At 43.2% G+C, this 18,969-nt stretch overlaps 1 protein-coding gene across 2 annotated transcripts in view; it reads right to left on the reverse strand.

Moving 5' to 3' along the window:
- ME3 (malic enzyme 3) overlaps positions 1-18,969 on the reverse strand; it is a 116,983-nt gene that overhangs the window by 59,828 nt on the left and 38,186 nt on the right. The window contains exons 3-4 of one of the 2 annotated variants that reach the window (XM_087966109.1): positions 9,418-9,551; positions 1,228-1,377 (exon numbers count right to left, since the gene is read on the reverse strand). In XM_087966109.1, coding sequence (XP_087822235.1) covers positions 1,228-1,377; positions 9,418-9,551 — 284 coding nt within the window. Of the gene's footprint in view, positions 1-1,227; positions 1,378-9,407; positions 9,552-18,969 lie in introns of those variants that run through there. The other variant, XM_087966110.1, reaches the window with a different exon arrangement.

Raw genomic sequence — 18,969 nt, forward strand, 5'->3', positions numbered from 1 at the left:
TGTAGCTCAGGATTGAAAATGAGGGATCCTTGGTGCTCACTGTACTTGGTTTTTTCCTTGCAGATGTTTCATTGTCCAACTAGGTAATGTCATCAGGGCTTGGCTCGACAGAGAAGCACGGGGCTGGTTTGTGCCTTCAAGGGCCTTCCCCAGCCTTTAAATTCTGAATTTTAAATATTTTCTTTTAATTGGATTTGTATTATAATATTTATACAGGAAGGAAGGACAGAGAAGGAGGGAGGCATAAAGGAAGGAAGGAGGAAGGCACAAAGAAAAGACAGAAGAGGGAGGCACAAAGGAAGGAAGGAGGAAGGAAGGAGGAAGAAAGGAGGAAGGAAGGAAGGAAGCAAGGATAGAGAAGGAGGGATGCACAAAGGAAAGATAGAGAAGGAGGGATGCATAAAGGAAGGAAGGACAAAGAAAGAGGGAGGCACAAAGGAAGGAAGGAAGAAGAAAGGAAGGAAGAACAGAGAAGGAGGGAGGAACAGAGGAAAGATAGGGAAGGAGGGAGGCAGGAAGGAAGGAAGGAAGGAAGGAAGGAAGGAAGGAAGGAAGGAAGGAAGGAAGGAAGAAGGGAGGGAGGGAGGAGAGAGGACAGAGAAAGAGGGAGGCACAATGGAAGGAAGGAGGAAGGAAGAACAGAGAAGGAGGGAGGAACAGAGGAAAGATAGAGAAGGAGGGAGGCATGAAAGAAGGAAGAAGGAAGGAAGGAAGAAGGAAGGAAGGGAGGGAGGACAGAGAAGGAGGGAGGCACAATGGAAGGAAGGAGGAAGGAAGGAAGGACAGAGAAGGGGAGGCAAAAGGAAAGATAGAGAAGGAAGGAGGCACAAAGGAAGGAAGGAAGGATAACCACAGTTACTACTACAGTGGTTACCATGCACTAGACATTTAAAAGTTATAGATTTGATGGAGGAAGTTTAAATGAGAATTCAGGGTAACACTTTGTTATTAACCTCAGGCAGAGCGAGCTGTACTGTACCGTACTGTTCTCAAACAAAGCTGCTTTCATTCATCTTAGAAGAGTTTTCCCATTTGTCATTGCAGGAATACAGATGCACACCGAGTTATTTGACAATTGCACCAAGAATAGTGAGTTTCCCTTCTCTTGTGGAGACCACCCACGGAAAGTGAGGTAGCCATTAGAAGGGCGAACGTTTCATGCCAATGAGAACCTTTGAGTGAGAAACAGCTGGCGGAAGGAAAAGTGGAATAATTCTGTCCACTCACCGCGGCCGCCTGAAGGCTAGGCCGTACAACTGGCAAGCCAATCCAACAGTCGGAGTGTACACTATTGGCATAAATCTTTCTATGTCAGACGTGAGCACCCGGTAAAACAGTTTCTCATTTCTGTCCTGCAGCGTCATGAGGATGATGTATCTGGAAAAAAGGACAGAAGAAAAGGAAGAGATGAAAAAAGGAGTCGATACAAGCATTGTACTTTGAACAATCTGAAAAGGCTTCAACCAAGTCAATAAGAGTCTCTCATAGTTCCCACCCCCCCATGGGAGCTAATTAGGAATATGTGGTAAGCAGGGGTGGGATTCTACCAGTTCGCAACTATTCACTAGAACTGGTTGTTAACATTCTAAGCAGTTCGGAGAACCAGTTGTTAGAAGAAATTACTGGGTTAATCCTGTAAGGAAGGCAGGAAGGAAACATTCTGGAGTTGCTTACAGAAACGGCCTCTCCGTTAACCCTTATTACATTCTTGGCAGTACTAGACTTCCTGTCTCTGGAACTTCTCTGGAGTTTTTTTCCCCCCTCCTTTGCTGGTACTTTGCTTGTGTGGAGTGACCATTCAAAGTTACAATGGCACTGAAAAAAGTGACTTATGACCATTTTTCACACTTACGACTGTTGCAGCATCCCCGCAGTCATGAGAGGCCAGGCGAGGAGATGCGTGCCTCGATGTGAGTGATATTGAGTTGGCCACACCCAGCCAATAACATGACCACCAAGCCATGTCCACCCAGTCACATGACCACCAAGCCACGCCCACCACCTAAGCCACATCCACAGAACTGGTTGTTAAAATTTTTGAATCCCACCCCTGGTGGTAGGGATCTATGGCGATTTAATCATTCAGATTCCAAGCAACTGCAATCAAGGCATGAATAACTGTGGTTAAATACTGCTCTGACCTAGGCTTCACAAAATCATGAAGCAGGCTCCTTGTCCCAACAAAACCACTTTTATTTAGGCTAATGTGAATTCTTCTCGTTCACATCCAGCAGAGTCCCGGCAAATAGTCTTTCAAGAGTGATTTACAATCACAGACCTTATCAGGCTTGGAGAGTTGCCAGGCCGATTGCTCCCAAGTGCAACGCTGTTGCAGAAAATACTTGGCAAGGAGTCAGGAACAAATCTTCACCCTCATTAAATGAACTAATTGTCTCCTGCAAACACCACTCCCCTTTCGCTCATCTTTATTCCCTACGGGAGGGGCCATTTAGCATCCAGCTGTGCCTTTACTCCTGAGTCGACCCTTGTTCCTTAACTGTTCCCTTCTCCTGGCAGCTCTGCACATGTGCACACTGGGAACAGGCTCCAGCTGTTCTTCTGCCCCACTGATCTCCGACACCGAAGGCAGCTGATAACTGTCAGACGGCCCTGGCCTCATCTCTGTCTCTGAGGCAGAGCACTCATCAAAGCCTTGTCCGGACTCCAGGATTAGCCCATGTTCCTCCCCAACCTCCTTACTGTCTGAATCTGCTGCCAGCTCCGCTGGCTGCTGGAGGGCCACAACAGATACAATGAAATCAGGATGGGGGGGGGAATTCTACTGGTTCGGACCGGTTCTATAGAACTGGTTGTTATGATTCTGTGCAGTTCAGAGAACCAGCCAATTGTGCCCCTGGCTGGCCCCTCCCCTCTCTGCCCACCCCTCCCCTCCCCGTCAGTCCTTATTGCGCATGTGCGACATTGCTGATTGCATTCTCCCCTATCCAGTCACTCCTTAAAGTATTTATTTTCCTCCCTCCCAACGATCAGCTGTTCCGACAATCAGCTGTGCTAGTATCCCCCTTGCTGTCTTACTGCTTCGCCCAGGAGGCTTCCCTGAGGCCGAGGAAAAATAAAAAGGTTCGCGGGAGGAGGCCTGCAAACAAAAGCCATGCCCAACCAGTCACATGGCCATGCCCATCTAGCCACACCCATCTAGCCACGCCCACAGAACTGGTTGTTAAAAAAATTGAATCCTACCCTGGATCAAGAAGAATAGTCCCAAAGGTGCTTTCCCAAAAGGTAACTGGACTTTCTTGGGTTTTGTTTCCTGGAAAATGTTTCAATGAAATCACTGATAATAATCACTGGTAATATCTCACTCTAGAGCTCCAAGTGACTTTATCCCGAGGTTTCGTGTAGATGTTAAAACACCATAAGGACACCAACAGGAAATGAGTTAAGGGCTGAGCAGTAGTTCACTCAGAATCACCTTCTGGGCATATCCCAAAACCAGAATTATTATAAAACATGCTCCTGAAGTCAAAAGACAACGAAGTGTATCCAAGTCACTAATATGGAAAGCTGCTGAGATATGCAATAACCCTTAAACAACATTTCTTCCATTTAGCTTTTTGGGAAAGGGGTTGGTACTTACCTGATACGCCTGTTCTCTGTGAGCTGTTTAGAGCATCCAGAAGTGGGAGGTGCTTCAGTCTCTTCTGGAAAGGCTGGGCTTAAAACTCCGGGACGCTCCTCCTCCTCCACGGGACACCTCCTCAGCGTCCCCCAGTTTTGCGAAGGCTGAGTGCCAAAATCTGGAACTCATCACCTAATCTAGATCCCTGACTGGAACGGATCCCCTCAGACGGAAAGAAATGGGTGGGGCTGGATGCTCTTCACAGCTCACAGAGAACAGGCGTATCAGGTAAGTACCAACGCCCTTTCTCCCATGAGCTGTGAAGAGCATCCAGAAGTGGGACATACCAAAGCTTGGCCTGTCCTTAGGGAGGGACTCCGTCTGGATTGAAATCCACTCCTAAACTCTGTGGACCCTCTGCAGGACTCTTCTGCCAAATGAAGCATCCACTGAGGCCTAGACATCAATTTTATAATTTTTGACAAAGGGAGATGGTGAAGCCCAAGCTGCCACTCTGCAAATTTTGTCTATGGAAGCCCATGTGGCCCATGCTGCTGATGTTGCCGCACTCCTTGTTGAGTGGGCTGTAATGCCCTTAGGAACTGAGATGGACTGGCATTCGTAACTTTTAGCTATGGTGGCTCTCAACCATCTACCGATGGTTGTCGATGACACCTTTTGTCCTAAAGTGTCCCGCTGTTTAAAATGGCACTTGCGGCTTCACTCCAAAGAAATGATCCAAAGGCAATTGCAAGGAAATTCCTGTTTAATGACTAGCCTGCTTATCCAATGTCAGCCAGACAAGGGAGAGCTAAACCCAGGGAGAACGAAATGGGAAGGTACTGCCCCAGTCCCCAAAAAGGGAAACCAGCGGGGAATGGCGCCTGTGATATCTAGGCGCGAACTTGAGCCAGCCGTTGAAAAAGGCAGGAAGCCAGAATCTCCGCTGCTAATGTCTGAGAAGTCTAATGAGCCGCTGCTGCTGAGGCTCTAACTTGCGAGTTAAATGCTCCTGTCAGACGAAACGGCAAGGCGAAGTGAGCCACGGCTGCGAGCGCTCCACTACGATCGCAGAGAAGACGATCGGAAAGTTAGATAAGGTAATTGCCTGAGGCGGTTGCCTCAGGCTGCCCACGGAGTGGCGGGCTCCGCTAGTTACAAAGAAACTGTTTTTAAACTGATCGAGGCAACCTAATAGAGGCACAAGCCTGAAAAAAAACCCAAATTAAACGGGGAAGATTTTTACAAGCTGAAATAACCCAAGAGCAAACCTGAATCAGAAAACCGTTCCAGTCAGGGAGTGCACAACCTCTTACCACGAAGGCTGAGCTAAAACTGGGGGGCGCTGAGGAGGTGTCCTGTGGAGGAGGAGGAGGAGCATCCTGGAGTTTTAAGCCCAGCCTTTCCAGAAGAGACTGAAGCACCTCCCACTTCTGGATGCTCTGAGCAGCTCATGGGAGAATGGGGCTATTCCATCAAAGTGACAAAGCAAAATCAGTACTACAGCTAGTCCTCGACTTATAGCAATGTCAATAGCACTTAGACATATACGGCTCCACAGTGCTTTCCAGCCCTCTCTAATCGGTTTACAGAGTCAGCCTTTCCCCCCCAACAATTTGGGTCCTCATTTTACTGACCTCGGAAGGACGGAAGGCTGAGTCAACCTGGAGCCTGGTGGGATTCAATCTGCCAAATTGCAGTAGGAGCAGCTTGCACTCTAACCACTACTCCACCGAGGCTCCTTTATGACCACAATGGGCCCAAAATTTCCATTGCTAAATACGATGGTTAACTGAATTTTGCCTCATTTCACTACCTGACCTTGCCACAGTTGTTAAGTGAATCTCTGCAGTTGTTAAGTTAGCCACCCGGTTGTTAAGCGAATCTGGTTTCTCCATTGACTTTGATTGACAATAGGTCACAAAAGGGGATCACACGACCTGCAGACCTTGCAACCGTCATAAATAGGAGTCAGTTAACAAGAGTCTGAATTTTAATCATAAGGCTGCTGCAGCAGTTGTAAGTGTGGAAAAATAGTCACAATTTGCTTTTTTTCAGCATTGTTGCAACTTCGCATGGTCACTAAATGAATGATTGTAAGTTGAGGACTACCCCAACTTGCAACCTATCTCAGATGAAACCCCAATTTAAATGACTGCAGAAGGTCAGTTTCATCCAGTTTTACTTGAACCTACAATGTAATATTTGAGACCAGACTACAGTATAATTATAAAGTTGTTCTCAATGAAGGCAGGGATTTTCCCCCCCTAAAAATGAAGGGAAGAACATAAGGGAGTTCAACTTCTTGATTTTTTTCTTTTAAATTATTGCCATTGCTTTTAATAAATTTACTTTGAGAAGGATTGAAGCTGGATTCCATCCTAATGCTTTAGGCTAAGATTCACGATGAAGTAGCTCCCATCTTTTTCCCATTACGCTAAAAATTAAATTACTGTATAGTATCCGGAATAGTAACCATGGAAGAATAAATTGATGCAAAACAAGAGACATCATTATTTTGCGTTGTTTTGCATTGTTTTTTTTTTAAATTTCCCTCCTTTTCCCCTTCTCATCATACGTCCTTCCCATTTCTTTTAGCTAGGTTGATCTTCATAACATTTGTCTTATTAGGGTTTTGTAGAGTTCTATCTTTTAATATTATAAGTCATGCAGGGTTACCGTGTGGCAAAAAAAGGCGGCTAATAAATGTTACAAATAAAATAATAAAATAAATAATAAGTTAACATTTTGTGATAGACTTGGTGATTTTTTTCCAGGTTTTTTTCCCCCCAAGGACCAGCAGGGAATAGATTTCATAGAATAACAGAGTTGGAAGGGACCTTGAAGGTCATCTAGTCCAACCCCCTGCTTGAGCAGGAAAGTCTATTCCAAATATTAGCCTCTATTTAGGATTGAACTCACAGCCTCCCGATTGTGAGGCGAGAGCAACCTCCTGCTTAATCAGGAAACCATTTCAGACACATAGTTGTCCAATCTCTTCTTAAAATCCTCCAGTGTTGGAGCACCCACAGCTTCTGAAGGCAAGTCATTTCACTGATTAATTGTTCTGTAAAGAAATTTCTCCTTAGTTCTAGGTTGCTTCTCTCTTTGATTGGTTTCCACCCATTGCTTCTTGTCCTGCCTTCAGGTGCTTTGGAGAATAGCTTGACTCCCTCTTCTTCATGGCAACCTTTTAGATATTGGAACACTGCTATCATGTCATCATTAGTAGAATAGAATAGAATAGAATAGAATAGAATAGAATAGAATAGAATAGAATAGAATAGAATAGAATAGAATAGAATAACAGAGTTGGAAGCACCCTTGGAGGCAGTGGTGGGATTCAAATTTTTTAACAAGTGGTTCTGTGGGCGTGGCTTAGGTGGTGGGCATGGCTTGGTGGTCATGTGACTGGCTGGGCATGGTCCACTCAACATCACTCAAACCGAGGCACGCATCTCCTCGCCTGGCTTCTCATGACTGTGGGGATGCTGCAACAGTCGTAAGTGTGAAAAACGGTCATAGTTACTTTTTTTTTAGTGCCATTGTAACTTTGAATGGTCACTCCACACAAGCAAAGTACCAGAAAAGGAGGGGAAAAAACTCCAGAGAAGTTCCTGAGACAGGAAGTCTAGTCCTGCCAAGAATGTAAAAAGGGTTAATGGAGAGGCAGTTTCTGTAAGCAACACCAGAATGTTTCCTTCCTGCCTTCCTTACAGGATTAGGCCAATAATTTCTTCTAACAACCGGTTATCTGAACTGCTTAGAATGTTAAAAACCGGTTCTAGCAAATAGGTGCGAACCTGTAGAATGCCACCCCTGCTTGGAGGTCTTCTAGTCCGACCCATGCTTAGGCAGAAAACCCTAGACCAGAGCTGTTAAACTCAAGGTCTGGGAGCCAGATTCAGCACACGGGGTACTTAGATCTGGACTTTGGGGCCGCCCTGGAAACAGTGAAGGACTGACCCGTGGTGCCTCTGCCAGTGAAAATGGAGCTCCGTTTTTGCTGGCAGAGGATTACAGGAGGCCGTTATAGCTGAAAACGGAGCTTGAGAGCCCGTTTTTGCTGGCAGGGCACTTGGGCCACTGCAGGTTCCCCTGACATGAATGACATCGACCTAGTCACACCCAACCTAGCCAGGGTGGCCCTCAATGAAATCGGGTTTGACACCCCTGCCCTCGGCCAGGGATCGGCAACATTCAAAGAGCCACAAAGGTCCTAACTGGAAACCCCCCATTCAATTCTGGAGCCGACCAGACTCTATGGCGGTTCCCCCACCATAGAGTCTCCTCCTAGTGCGCCGTCCTTTTTCCTCTACCTGTCCTAACCAAAAGCCCTATCAATTGTGGAGCTGACCAGCAACAGAGAGCTGCAGTAGAGGGATGAAAGAGCCACACGCGGCTCCAGAGCTGCAGGTTGCTGACTCCTGCCCTAGAACCATTGCAGACAAACAGTTGTCCAATCTCTTCTTAAAAACTTCCAGTGTCGGAACATTCACAACTTCTGGAGGCAAGTTGTTCCCCTGATTAATTTTTCTAACTCATCCTTCTTTTCATTAAATTAGACATACCCAGTTCCAGCAACTGTTCTCTATAAGTTTTAGGGAGGAAGGGTGTGCACTTCCTTTTACAAATGCTGTAGGGAACATTTAATATACATTAAAAAAAGATCCTACAGTTCTTTTAAAAAGTTCAAAAGTGTCTGCCACGTTTACAGCATGGAGAAGAATATTGGGTCAAAGAGGAGACTAGGAGAGGTCATGTCATAATAACTGTGCAAGGAAGTCCTTATCTATGTGGGAAAATGTCTGAACACAGTGGGGATAAGCTGGGGTCAGTTTACTATTTCTGTTGGATGGATACCTTCACAGGAACTCGAAACAAAGCTAGCATAGAAATTTTTGAGACTGATCTGGGAACAGCTAGACTCCTATGACAAAATGTGCGGTGAGATGCCAGCGAATTGATAGCTTCTCCACAAACACAGAAGGCAGCCAATGAGAGAAACCCAAAGGCTCAAAATCCAAGTGTTGCGGCCTGTTGGCTGCTGGCCCCTCCAGCAGCCAAATCAAATGAGTAGGAGGCATGGGAGTCAGGGTCAGCCTCAGGGCAACCTGAGAGCTCCAAGGGGGAAGAGGGAATGGAGCTGGAAGAGAGAGGCAGAGGCAGAGGCAGAGCCTGGGCCATCCGTCAGCCCTCAGATGGAGAGTCAAGAGCCCCCAGGTCTGGAGGTGGCTGATGAGGAAGAGGAGGAACAGCTGGGTCCAGTGCCTGATGCGGGTATGCAGAAGACAGAGGAGAGGAGAGCAGTGGAAATCTATGGGCCGGTCCTCAGGCGGGAGCTCCAAGGGAGAATGGAACTGGGAGAGAGAGAGAGAGACAGAGCCTGGGCTGTCCATCAGCCCTCAGATGGAGAGTCAACAGCCCCCAGGTCTGGAGGTGGCTGATGAGGAAGAGGAGGAACAGTTGGGTCCAGTGCCTGATGCACGGATATGCAGAAGACAGAGGAGAGGAGAGCAGTGGAAATCTATGGGCCGGTCCTTGGAATGGAAGAGCCACTGCTGCTAGTGAGGCCCCACCCTAGCTCTGTGGATAAAAGGCAGGGGGCAGAGATGAATAGATATGGCAGACAACTCTTCATCTTCCAGCTGGATGGACTTATTAGTCTGCGAGAGAAACTTTTTGTTGGGGCTGCCGGTGCTACAAATAAAGGAATCTTTTGGGTTCACGTCAGAATGTTTGTCGTGTTTGGGGAGTTGGGTCAGAACACCAAATTCCAGAGCATCTCGTTCCAACCACAAGATTTATGCAGGCATCCCCAGCTCACTTCTGCTCACTTGTCTAGATCATTGGATTTGGTCTCGTAGCTTTTCAGGACCCGTAGAACTTGTACATCTTGGCTCAGGAAGCACGGTGGAAGAAGACCGTGTATTCCCAGCTGGAGCCTCTCTTGAAGGGTGAAGGCCATACCCTAAGAGAGAAGAGAGGATGGGTGTGTTAAAACAACAGAACAGAACCACTCTCTTAAAAGGAAAAAAAAAAGTATTAACGGTAGTCCTTAACTCGCGACCAAAACTGAATGCAAAATTTATGTTAAGTTGTTCAGTTAGTTTTTGCCTCATTTTATGACCTTTTTTGCCACGGTGGTTAAGTGAATCACTGCAGTTGTTAAGTCAGTAACACGGTTGTTAAGTGAATCTGGCTCCTCCATTGACTTGGTTTGTCAGAATGTCGCAAAAGGGGATCGCATGACCCTGGGACACTGCAATTGTCATAAATATGAACCAGTTCCAAGCTGTTCTGACCAAGGCTTCCTGAGGCACCAACAAACACACATAAAATCCAAAACCCTTTTATTTTAGTTCAATGGCTGTGAATGATTGTCATTCACAGCCTGGAATGAGTCTTAACCAGTTATAATTAGTCCCAGGGACGTCTGTCAAAGTCCTTCGGGAGAAGTCTGATAAGAACGCACCTTTATCTGACTTGAAGTGCTGCCAACGACTAAAGTCCCAATTAGTCTTTCAAAACCAAACAGAGAACAAATTCACCACAGAGCTTTCAGATTCCAAAACAATCAGAGTGAAAAACATTGCTTCCTGCAAAGGTTTCTCTACCTTTGCACTTCCTTTATACCTTATGGGCAGGGCAATCACCTCCAAGCCTTACTCCCGAGTTGCCCCTTTTGTCTCTTTACTCTCGCCTTCTAGCAGCTCTGTGCACACGCACACTGGGAACAGGCTCCCCTGGGTCCTCTGCCTTGCTGCTGCCAGACTCCGGAGGCTCTGGAGTCAGCACATAACTCCCAGATGGTCCTGGCCCCATCTCTGTATCGGACGCAGGTCCATCATCCAAATCCTCTCCAGACTCCCAGACTGGTCCTGCCGGCGAACCACAACACAAGCATCCGAATGTTGATCGTATGACCAACGGAGATGCTGCAATGGTCACGCGATAAATCACCTTTTTCAGTGCCGTTGTAACTTCGAACAGTCACTAAATGAATCTTTGTAAGCCGAGGACTAGCTGTATTAGCTTTCTAAATTGGTAAACTTTCGCAAAGAAAGACATGTTGCAAAGAGCAGTAGCGCAATTGATCTCACCTTCCAAGTTCACTTTGAACTTGCAGTTGTGCAGAAGATCAATTTTAAAGCAAAGCAGCTGAACACAGAGCAACAATGATGTTCTGTAGTTACTGTTCACTAATTTACAGTCTAAGAAGATGTGATTTAAGCAACCCAGCAACTTGGTGTAGCAAACATACAGCGCAGAATGTAGGAGCATTAGCAGGATGGTATCTTCTATTGATTAGTCCCAGGACTCCCTGTTGAAAACTCCCAGTAAAACCCACTGCTGCTTCTACAATAAATTTAGATTGTTAAAAAGCAATCTGGCGATTGAGCCTAAGCGAGTGCAATTTTAAATGCCTTTAATCCATAATTGTGCTCCCTGTGGCAGTCAATGTGTTTTTCAGATTTAAGTGAATCTTGCCAAGCGATCACTTTGTCCATTATTTATTTCACTTAGTTTATTTATTTGTATCCTGCCTTTATTATTTTGACAACTAACTCAAGGTGATGGACATATCCAATACGCCTTCCTCCTCCTATTTTCCACACAACAACCCTGCAGGGTGTATTGGACTGAGGGAGAAGAAGTCACCTAACTGGCTTTCATGTCTAACGCGGGACTAGAACTCACCGTCTCCTGGTGATTGGCCCAAAGTCACCTAGCTCCCTTTCATGGCTAAGGCGGGATTAAAACTTACATCTCCTGGCCAAAAGTCACCCAGCTGGCTTTGATGGCTAAGGTGAGACTTGAACTCATGGTTTCCTGCTTTCTAGCCTGGTGCCTTAAACACTAAGCCAAACTGCTCTTTTTCTCTTTCCAACAATACAAAGTGTTTTAGCATCTGGAAATGCTAAAATGTTAAGTCCCATTCACACATTCATTCTCTATCTATTGCTCTCATCTTTGATTAAAAAGCCTAAGAGTGCCATCACTCAACAGATGATTGTGAGTAAATTATGATGGTGAAGGGAATTGTGCAGTAAATCTGGGAATGAAGATGTGGAAATGGGATTTGGAGTATGCATAGCTACCCCACCTCACATCAATTGGCATACCTTGACACCAAATGTGTCCATTTCGTGCACTACGCAATTGTGTAAGCCTGGGAAAAGCTATAATTTCTGTAAGACGATGCCAACATACACTCCAAAGCATATTTTATTCTTGGAATTTGGATTGCAGCACAGCTCCGGGGGGTAATAAAATTAGAAACGAGATAAAACTGAGGAAAATGTATATATATTGTGCTTCTATATTAATAGCAAAGTTTTTTTTTTAAAAAAAAAAGACATTGAAAATATTTCCAAGGAACAGAAAGGAAAGCCAAGGCTGAATAAAAAAATATTTTTGTCCAACTCGCCCCAATATATCTCCACATGCTATTTAAGATAGCTGAATTTGTTTGCTGTTATGTGGGAGCCATGAGTCACCCATCCTCCCTTGGAGACTTTCAAAATGGGATGTTTTACATAATGCGTGCATTTTGGTTTTTTTTTATTCTCCCCGTTGCAATAACTTAAATGAAAACAACATTATTTTTGACAGGACCGTCTCTAATCCGCTCTATTTAGTCATTGCAATGGCTCCGAGAAAGATTTGGTATCACTGAAATCTGCCAGGAAAGCAATTTCCTTCTTCCAATGACCAGGAAATGCAAAAAGTTACTGAAGATGGTAGAGTTTTTGCCAAATGTAAGCAAAAGGTGAGCCAGGAACCCCACAGTACAGTCATCAATATTCATTTGCTTCAGCGATATGCAGGATTTGATAAGTCAGTCAAACAGCTCTGGGCAAGGAACGTCTGCAGGATTTCTGGAATTCTCTCCAGCTCCTTAACACAGGTAAATCCTCGACTTACGACCCCAACTAAGGTAAAAAAAAATCCTTTGCAAAGCAAGGCGTTTGTTAAATGAGTTTTACGACCTTTTTGTCACAGTTGTTAAGCGAATCATTGCAGTTGAACATGAATCATGCAGTCATTAAGTGAATCTGGATTCCTCCCATCATCAGAAACAAGCTATCAAGGTTACAAATAGTGATCACTGGATCCCAAGACAGTGCAATGGTCAAAAGTACATGCCAGTTGCCAAGCGTCCAAATTTTGATCACATTACCATGGAAATGCTGCAACGATCGTAAGTGTGAGAACTGGTCCTAAGTCCCTTTTTTTTAGTTCGTTGTATATTTGAACAATCATTAAATGAACTATTGTAAGTCGAGAACTCCCTGTAAATACCTTTGCTCTAATTTATACAATCAGAAAAAGAAATTGTTAGGGAATTGGAATGAAAGACATGCTGATATTGTCAAGGTTTCAAGCAGAGGTGGTATTCAGCAGGTCCTGACCAGTTCTGGAGAACCGGTAGCAGAAATTTTGAGTAGTTTGGAGAACTGGCAAATACCACCTCTGGCTTGAGATTTTACAGTATCCTTCCCCTGCCGCGCCCACCAAGCCACGCCCACAGAACCAGTACTAAAGATTTTTGAAACCACTGGTTTCAAGTAACATACCCATAGCAAACAAAACCCTGGAGCACACAATTTCCTCAAAGAATAGGTTTATTGGATATGTCATATTGGCCCAGGCTGGTAAAAATGGACACTGAACATTCCCGCGGTTTTTACCTAATTAAAAGTAAAAGTTTATCACTTTCTCAAAACAATCAGTCACATGGTCCAATCAGGATACTGTCCAGTTGCTAGGTGACTCCAGTCCCCTCCTTCTGAGCACCTGCAGGAATGTCCTTGGTTCCCAAGAGAAAGCATTTTGTTTTGACTACAACACCTGAACTATCTCTATTCATCCCTCCCTGTCCCTCTTCTCCAGTGTGTCAGCGCTGAAGTCTCAAAATGGCCTCAGCCAGGCCAGCTTCAGGGTTGACAGATATATTAAGCCACTGGCCATTTGCCTCTCCCTTAAGTATCCGTTGAAGGAATTAATTTTGGAATATTTTCCTCTGTAGATCCTAACCCTTTTCAAACTCAATCATTCTATCGCAGCTTCACTGCCCCAACTCACCAGAATAGTTTATGGAAATAAAAAGCTTGGGCAAATAAACAGAGAAAGCCCCATATTGCTTGAGGAATTTTCTTTCCTACATTCCAGAGGTTTGGAAAGAATAACAAGGTATGGAAAAAGCATGCAGAACGTGGCTTGTGGGATCCTTTCCAAGCCATTTTCCAATAGCTGCATAGGTGGGACTTTCTCTTGATGGATGACCTGTCTGCTAAATCAGATGCCAGCAAGGGATTCCCTTGTGTCTACGGGTAGTCCTTGACTTAGGACAACGACTGAGCCCAAAATTTCTGTTGCTAAGCGGGACAGTTGTTAAGTGAGGTTCGTCCCATTTTACAAACTTTCTTGCCACAGTTCTTAGGCGAATCACTGTTAGTAACACGTTTGTTAAGTGAATTGTGTCATTTTTTTTAATCCATTGTAAGTTCGAACAGCCACTAAACGAATCATTGTAAATCGAGGTCTACCTGCATTTACCATCCTTCAACTATTGTATTGGATGCAGTATTCTAAGACCACACTTATAACATTGCATCCAGTTTCGGTCACCACAATATAAAAAAAATGTTGATCCTCTTGAAAGAGAAGAGAGAAATGAAGAGAAGAGAAGAGAAGAGAAGAGAAGAGCAACAAAGATGATTAAGGGACTGAAGGTCAAAACATATGAAGAACTGTTGGAAGAAATATCCTTTTGGGTTCAGTTCCAAGTGGGGAAAAAGACACTGGAAACATGGAGGCTGTTAGGAAAGATGGTTTAATGGTGGACAGGACCACATGGCTTGGAGCTCCAAAGTGAAAAGGACGATCACATGCTTCAAGGTGAAAAGAGAAGATCAAGAAAGGAGGCCAAGATGCTGAGAGACCCTTATATACCCTCTGTTGGGATTTGAATTTGACCTTGTATTCTGATTGGTTGTCAGACTCCCATGGGGCCATGCAGGGGCAACTCTATAGGCTGTCCTGAGTGCCAGTCTTGGTTGAGCCTTGCTGGATGATGATGTAATGAAAGGGCTTTGGGCAATTCCTATTATAGCTCTACCTGGAGATCTTTGCTATGTAAAATATTCTGGCCCAGGCCTTAATGGCTCACCCATTAACAAAGGTGGGGATGAGCTTTGGCTTCTGAGTGAGCTTCTGCTTCTGAGTTTCTACTCTTTTTAGGGGAAATATTCTGCCTTTTTCATATTTCCTAGGATATTTCATTTTTTCTAGGAGAGGGGTGGGTGCTAACTTCCTATAGAACGATTGAAGGAATTGGGTATGTCTACTTTAATGAAAAGAAGGACTACAGGTGACATAATTGCTGTGTTCCAATATTCGAGACGCTGCCACAAAGAACAGGAGATCAATTTATTCTCCAAAGCACTAGAAATCAAGGCAAGAAACAATGGATGGAAGAAGCAACTTTGAAATAATGAGAAATTTCCTGAAACAGTTAAGAAAATAATGGAATGTGCAGAAATGAGTAGATTGACAATGGCAATTAGAGAACAGGAAGAAAAAGATTATTTAAAGATTTGGAATTTATTTTAGGAATGGTTAGACAGAAGAATAAGAAACGGAAACATGTGATAACAGTAATATTACAATTAATTGGCAGACTGAGCAAGAGAACGAATATAATTTAGGTAAGGATGAAATATATTTTTGAAAGATAATAAATACAATATTAATAATAATATAATAATTGACCAATGCGAGATAAAATATTGATTAGAATGGTTTTATATATATAAACAAGTAAGAAATGTATGATAATATTATGTGCACAGCATATATGTATCCACCGACACACTGTTTAACTGAAAGATTTATTTGTTTGTTTTTGTTGTAAAAATAAAAAAATACTTTAAAAAAAAAAAGAAATAAGGAGAAATTTCCTGACAGTTAGAACAATTAACCAGTGGAACAACTTGCCTCCAGAAGTTGTCAATTTTCCAACACTGGAAGTTTTAAAGAAGAGATTGGACAACCATTTGTCTGAAGTGATATAGGGTTCTCCTGATTACTAGAAGACCTCCAAAACTTTCTTCCCAAAGTCTGTTATTCTATAGGATCACTGACTAGTTAGCTGCTTTTCTGGAAAGCCATCTACAATCACACACCCTTGCAACGTTCTTGTCAGAGCTGGCTCTCAGCTAAAAATCTTCTAGCTCTCGCTGCTGCTGGAGAGTTCTTAGTCAGCAATGATTATTATTCCCTAATAGTTAGGTTTTTTTAAAAAAAAAAAACCTAACTTCTAGGATGAGAAAATTCTGGAGGCTGCATCCAAATTGCCTGCTAATGCCAAAGGAAACATGGCTAGCCGTAAGGCATCCTTTTTCCTGTGTGATTATTTCCTGATGTCGCTATTTAAATCCAGCAAATCTGGATTGTGAAGGGTTTGTGCGTCAGTGAGAAGGGAGGCCAAGCCTGCGGGGTGACCTGTGCTCTCTTTTGACCTTGAGGTCCAAATGCCAACTTTTGATCAAGCCATTCTTTCAAATATTGATAAAGATTGGCTTCAGTGACGATTTCCGAGAGCCAGGCTGGGAAAAATACAGCCTGGAGATGCCGACAACGGGATGGAAAGAATGAAAATAAAAATAACAATAATCCCAAGGTTATCTGCCTGCAAATCTATTGGGACGTTCACAGTCTCTGCATGCCTATTTCCTAATGACCCCTTCAATCAAATTCAGGAAAAGACAAAAAGAATTCTTAGGCAAACACACAGACAGGCCCGTTTCCAGCCTCCGAAGAGCCTCTGGAGTCCAGGGAGACCATTTTCGACCTCCCATAGGCTCAAGGAAAGTCTCCGGAGCCCGGGGAAGGCAAAAACAACTTTTTTTTTTACTGCAGTCGTTAAATGAATTGCTATGGTGGGTAAGTGAATCATACCATCCTTAAGCGAATCCGACCTACCCAATTGACTTTGCTTGTGAGATGCCAGATGGGAAGGCTGCCGGTTGCAATCAGATGACGTCAAACACACTGCAACCGTCGTAATAGTGAGATACTTGCCAAATGCCCAAATTGTTATCACATAACTAACAAGGATGGTGTTATGGTTGCAACTTAAAAGGACGGATCATATATCACTTTTCCCAAGCTTTGAATTATTATTAAATGAGTGGTCATAAGTCGAAAACCACCCAATTCCCAGAGAACCAACCAATCAATAGCTAAATGGAGATGCCAATAAAGGCGAATCTTTATAATGACGGATCCTTGGTGCTTCCTGGGCTTGCTTGTTTTCTTGCAGACGTTTCATTACCCAACTAGGTAACATCATCAGTGCTACTAAGGAGTGCTGTTTGCTGTCAGTTGCCTTTTATTATTGGTACTACCTTTCCTTTCTTTTGCCACAGTCATTCTACTTCTGTTTGCAGGTCTTTGCATGTTGTTATTTTCTAGAGTTCTTTCTCTACTATTCTGCTGTCTCCAGTTACTGCCGTTGTTGTCTAGACTTTTTTTGTCTTTCTTATCCATTATTTATTAATAATAATATCCTATAACTTTAACATCATCAAACATCCACATCTGCGTATCCCATGTCCTTGGGAAGGACTCGATAGGTGGATAAAAATGCCAAGTCCAATCTAAACATCTGGCTGGCTGTGTGACCAACTATAATTTATAAAAGTTCTTTGTGTTCAATGTTTCTGGGTGGCTCACGACCATCACAGAAATTACAATAAAATGCTGATGTTGGATTCAGGAAACAAACCACAATTGGCAACTTCACACATACTCTGTGATGTGACCTCACCCCATTCCTAAGAGTCTGTAAGGGGCTTGCATGTGCACAACAGTCACCATTTATTCGTACCTATTTCCTGTATTCTTACTCATGTTTATACTTATATCTATTATCTTGTAAGTGATTGACAAATCAAATAAATAAAAATAAATAAAATAATCTGAACCATGATACACAATGGCTTAGCCTTAGTTCATACACTGCACTGTGCTAAAATCAAATAAGCTGCATTTTAACTTAGCATGTTGGGTGAAAGTACATTAATAGAAAGTAAATAATAGTAAGTAAATAAACGTTGGTAAGATTTTATATCATTTCCTTAGGGGTTCTCACTGAATCTTATTCACAAAGCATGTTCTTCCCCTAGTCTAAAATACCACATTTTAAAAGTGCTGTTTCCATTCAAGATTTACAAAATAATACTTCCATGATTTAATTAAACCCATAAAAAGAGCAACACCCCCCCACTTGTTTTATTCTTGTTGCCTCTGGCATATCTACAGTATGACTCAGACATGGGGCACTTTAGAAATGAATTCCTTCTCTGTTCTTTGTGTTAATATTTTCCAACATCTATATTCATCATTCCGCTGTTCTTTCATTCTCTTTGAATCATAAAATGCTCCTTTTTGTGTCCTGTGCTTTGGAGCTGCATTTACCTGAGGAAAAAAGTTGCTTACCAGCTGTATAAAACTTGTATATAAAAGATCATTTCATTGGGAGTCTGCTGCCTATTTTCATACTCTTGACCAAAATATCTATTCATTGCTTCAAAAATGCAATATATTGCAATCTCGAAAACATTCTAGTTCTGGAAAATAGCTCTCCTTCATAGCTGAATCACCAACTATTATTTTTTGTTCTTTTTCATCTAAGTATTCCCCACTAGCACATATCTCCAGAGTAAAATAGTATCATAGAACCATTCCATTTTGCATGTCTTTAACTTGAAATACTCGAGGTTATACCTCTTGTACTAACCATTTAACTAGCCCAGGAATGGTCAGTCATGAGCACGTGTGAACTTCAACTACCAGAATCCCCCAAACCTACATGACGATTTCAATGAGGAGCAGATATTTTTATTAATCCCCACTATAGTACCTTCAGAAAATCAGATCTAAGAGTAGAAGAAGATGAAATTATGGCTTCATTTGTTGTCATAGATTCAGAACGAACAAAAGAATCCATGGCAGAAATACTGCACAACATACCCAAGTTAGCCAAATACAGATAACAGAATAACATAGTTAAGCTCCCTCCCTCCTAGAAGAATGAAATATTTTCAGAAATATTAAAAAAGGCAGGATAAAAAATAAAAATCTTACAGGAGACAGAAACTTAGAGCCCCAGCTCCCTCTCCCCCAGGAGGTATTTTGTGCCCATTAAGAAAGACTGGGCCATCCTACCTACAAAACAAAAAACCTTCAGCTCCAGGATGATGAGATTAAGACATGACCCTTTAGGACATAATAGGATTAACCCATTATCATCTAGCAGCAGAGTTCACCACATTGCATAATCTCCTAAAGACATTACATCAGCTGGCAAACTTCAACAA

Source organism: Notechis scutatus, chromosome 5 (genome assembly GCF_049901735.1).
Source record: "Notechis scutatus isolate UNSWTSFEM ecotype Mainland chromosome 5, rNotScu1.2, whole genome shotgun sequence".
In the NCBI taxonomy this organism is placed as follows: Eukaryota; Metazoa; Chordata; class Lepidosauria; order Squamata; family Elapidae; genus Notechis; species Notechis scutatus.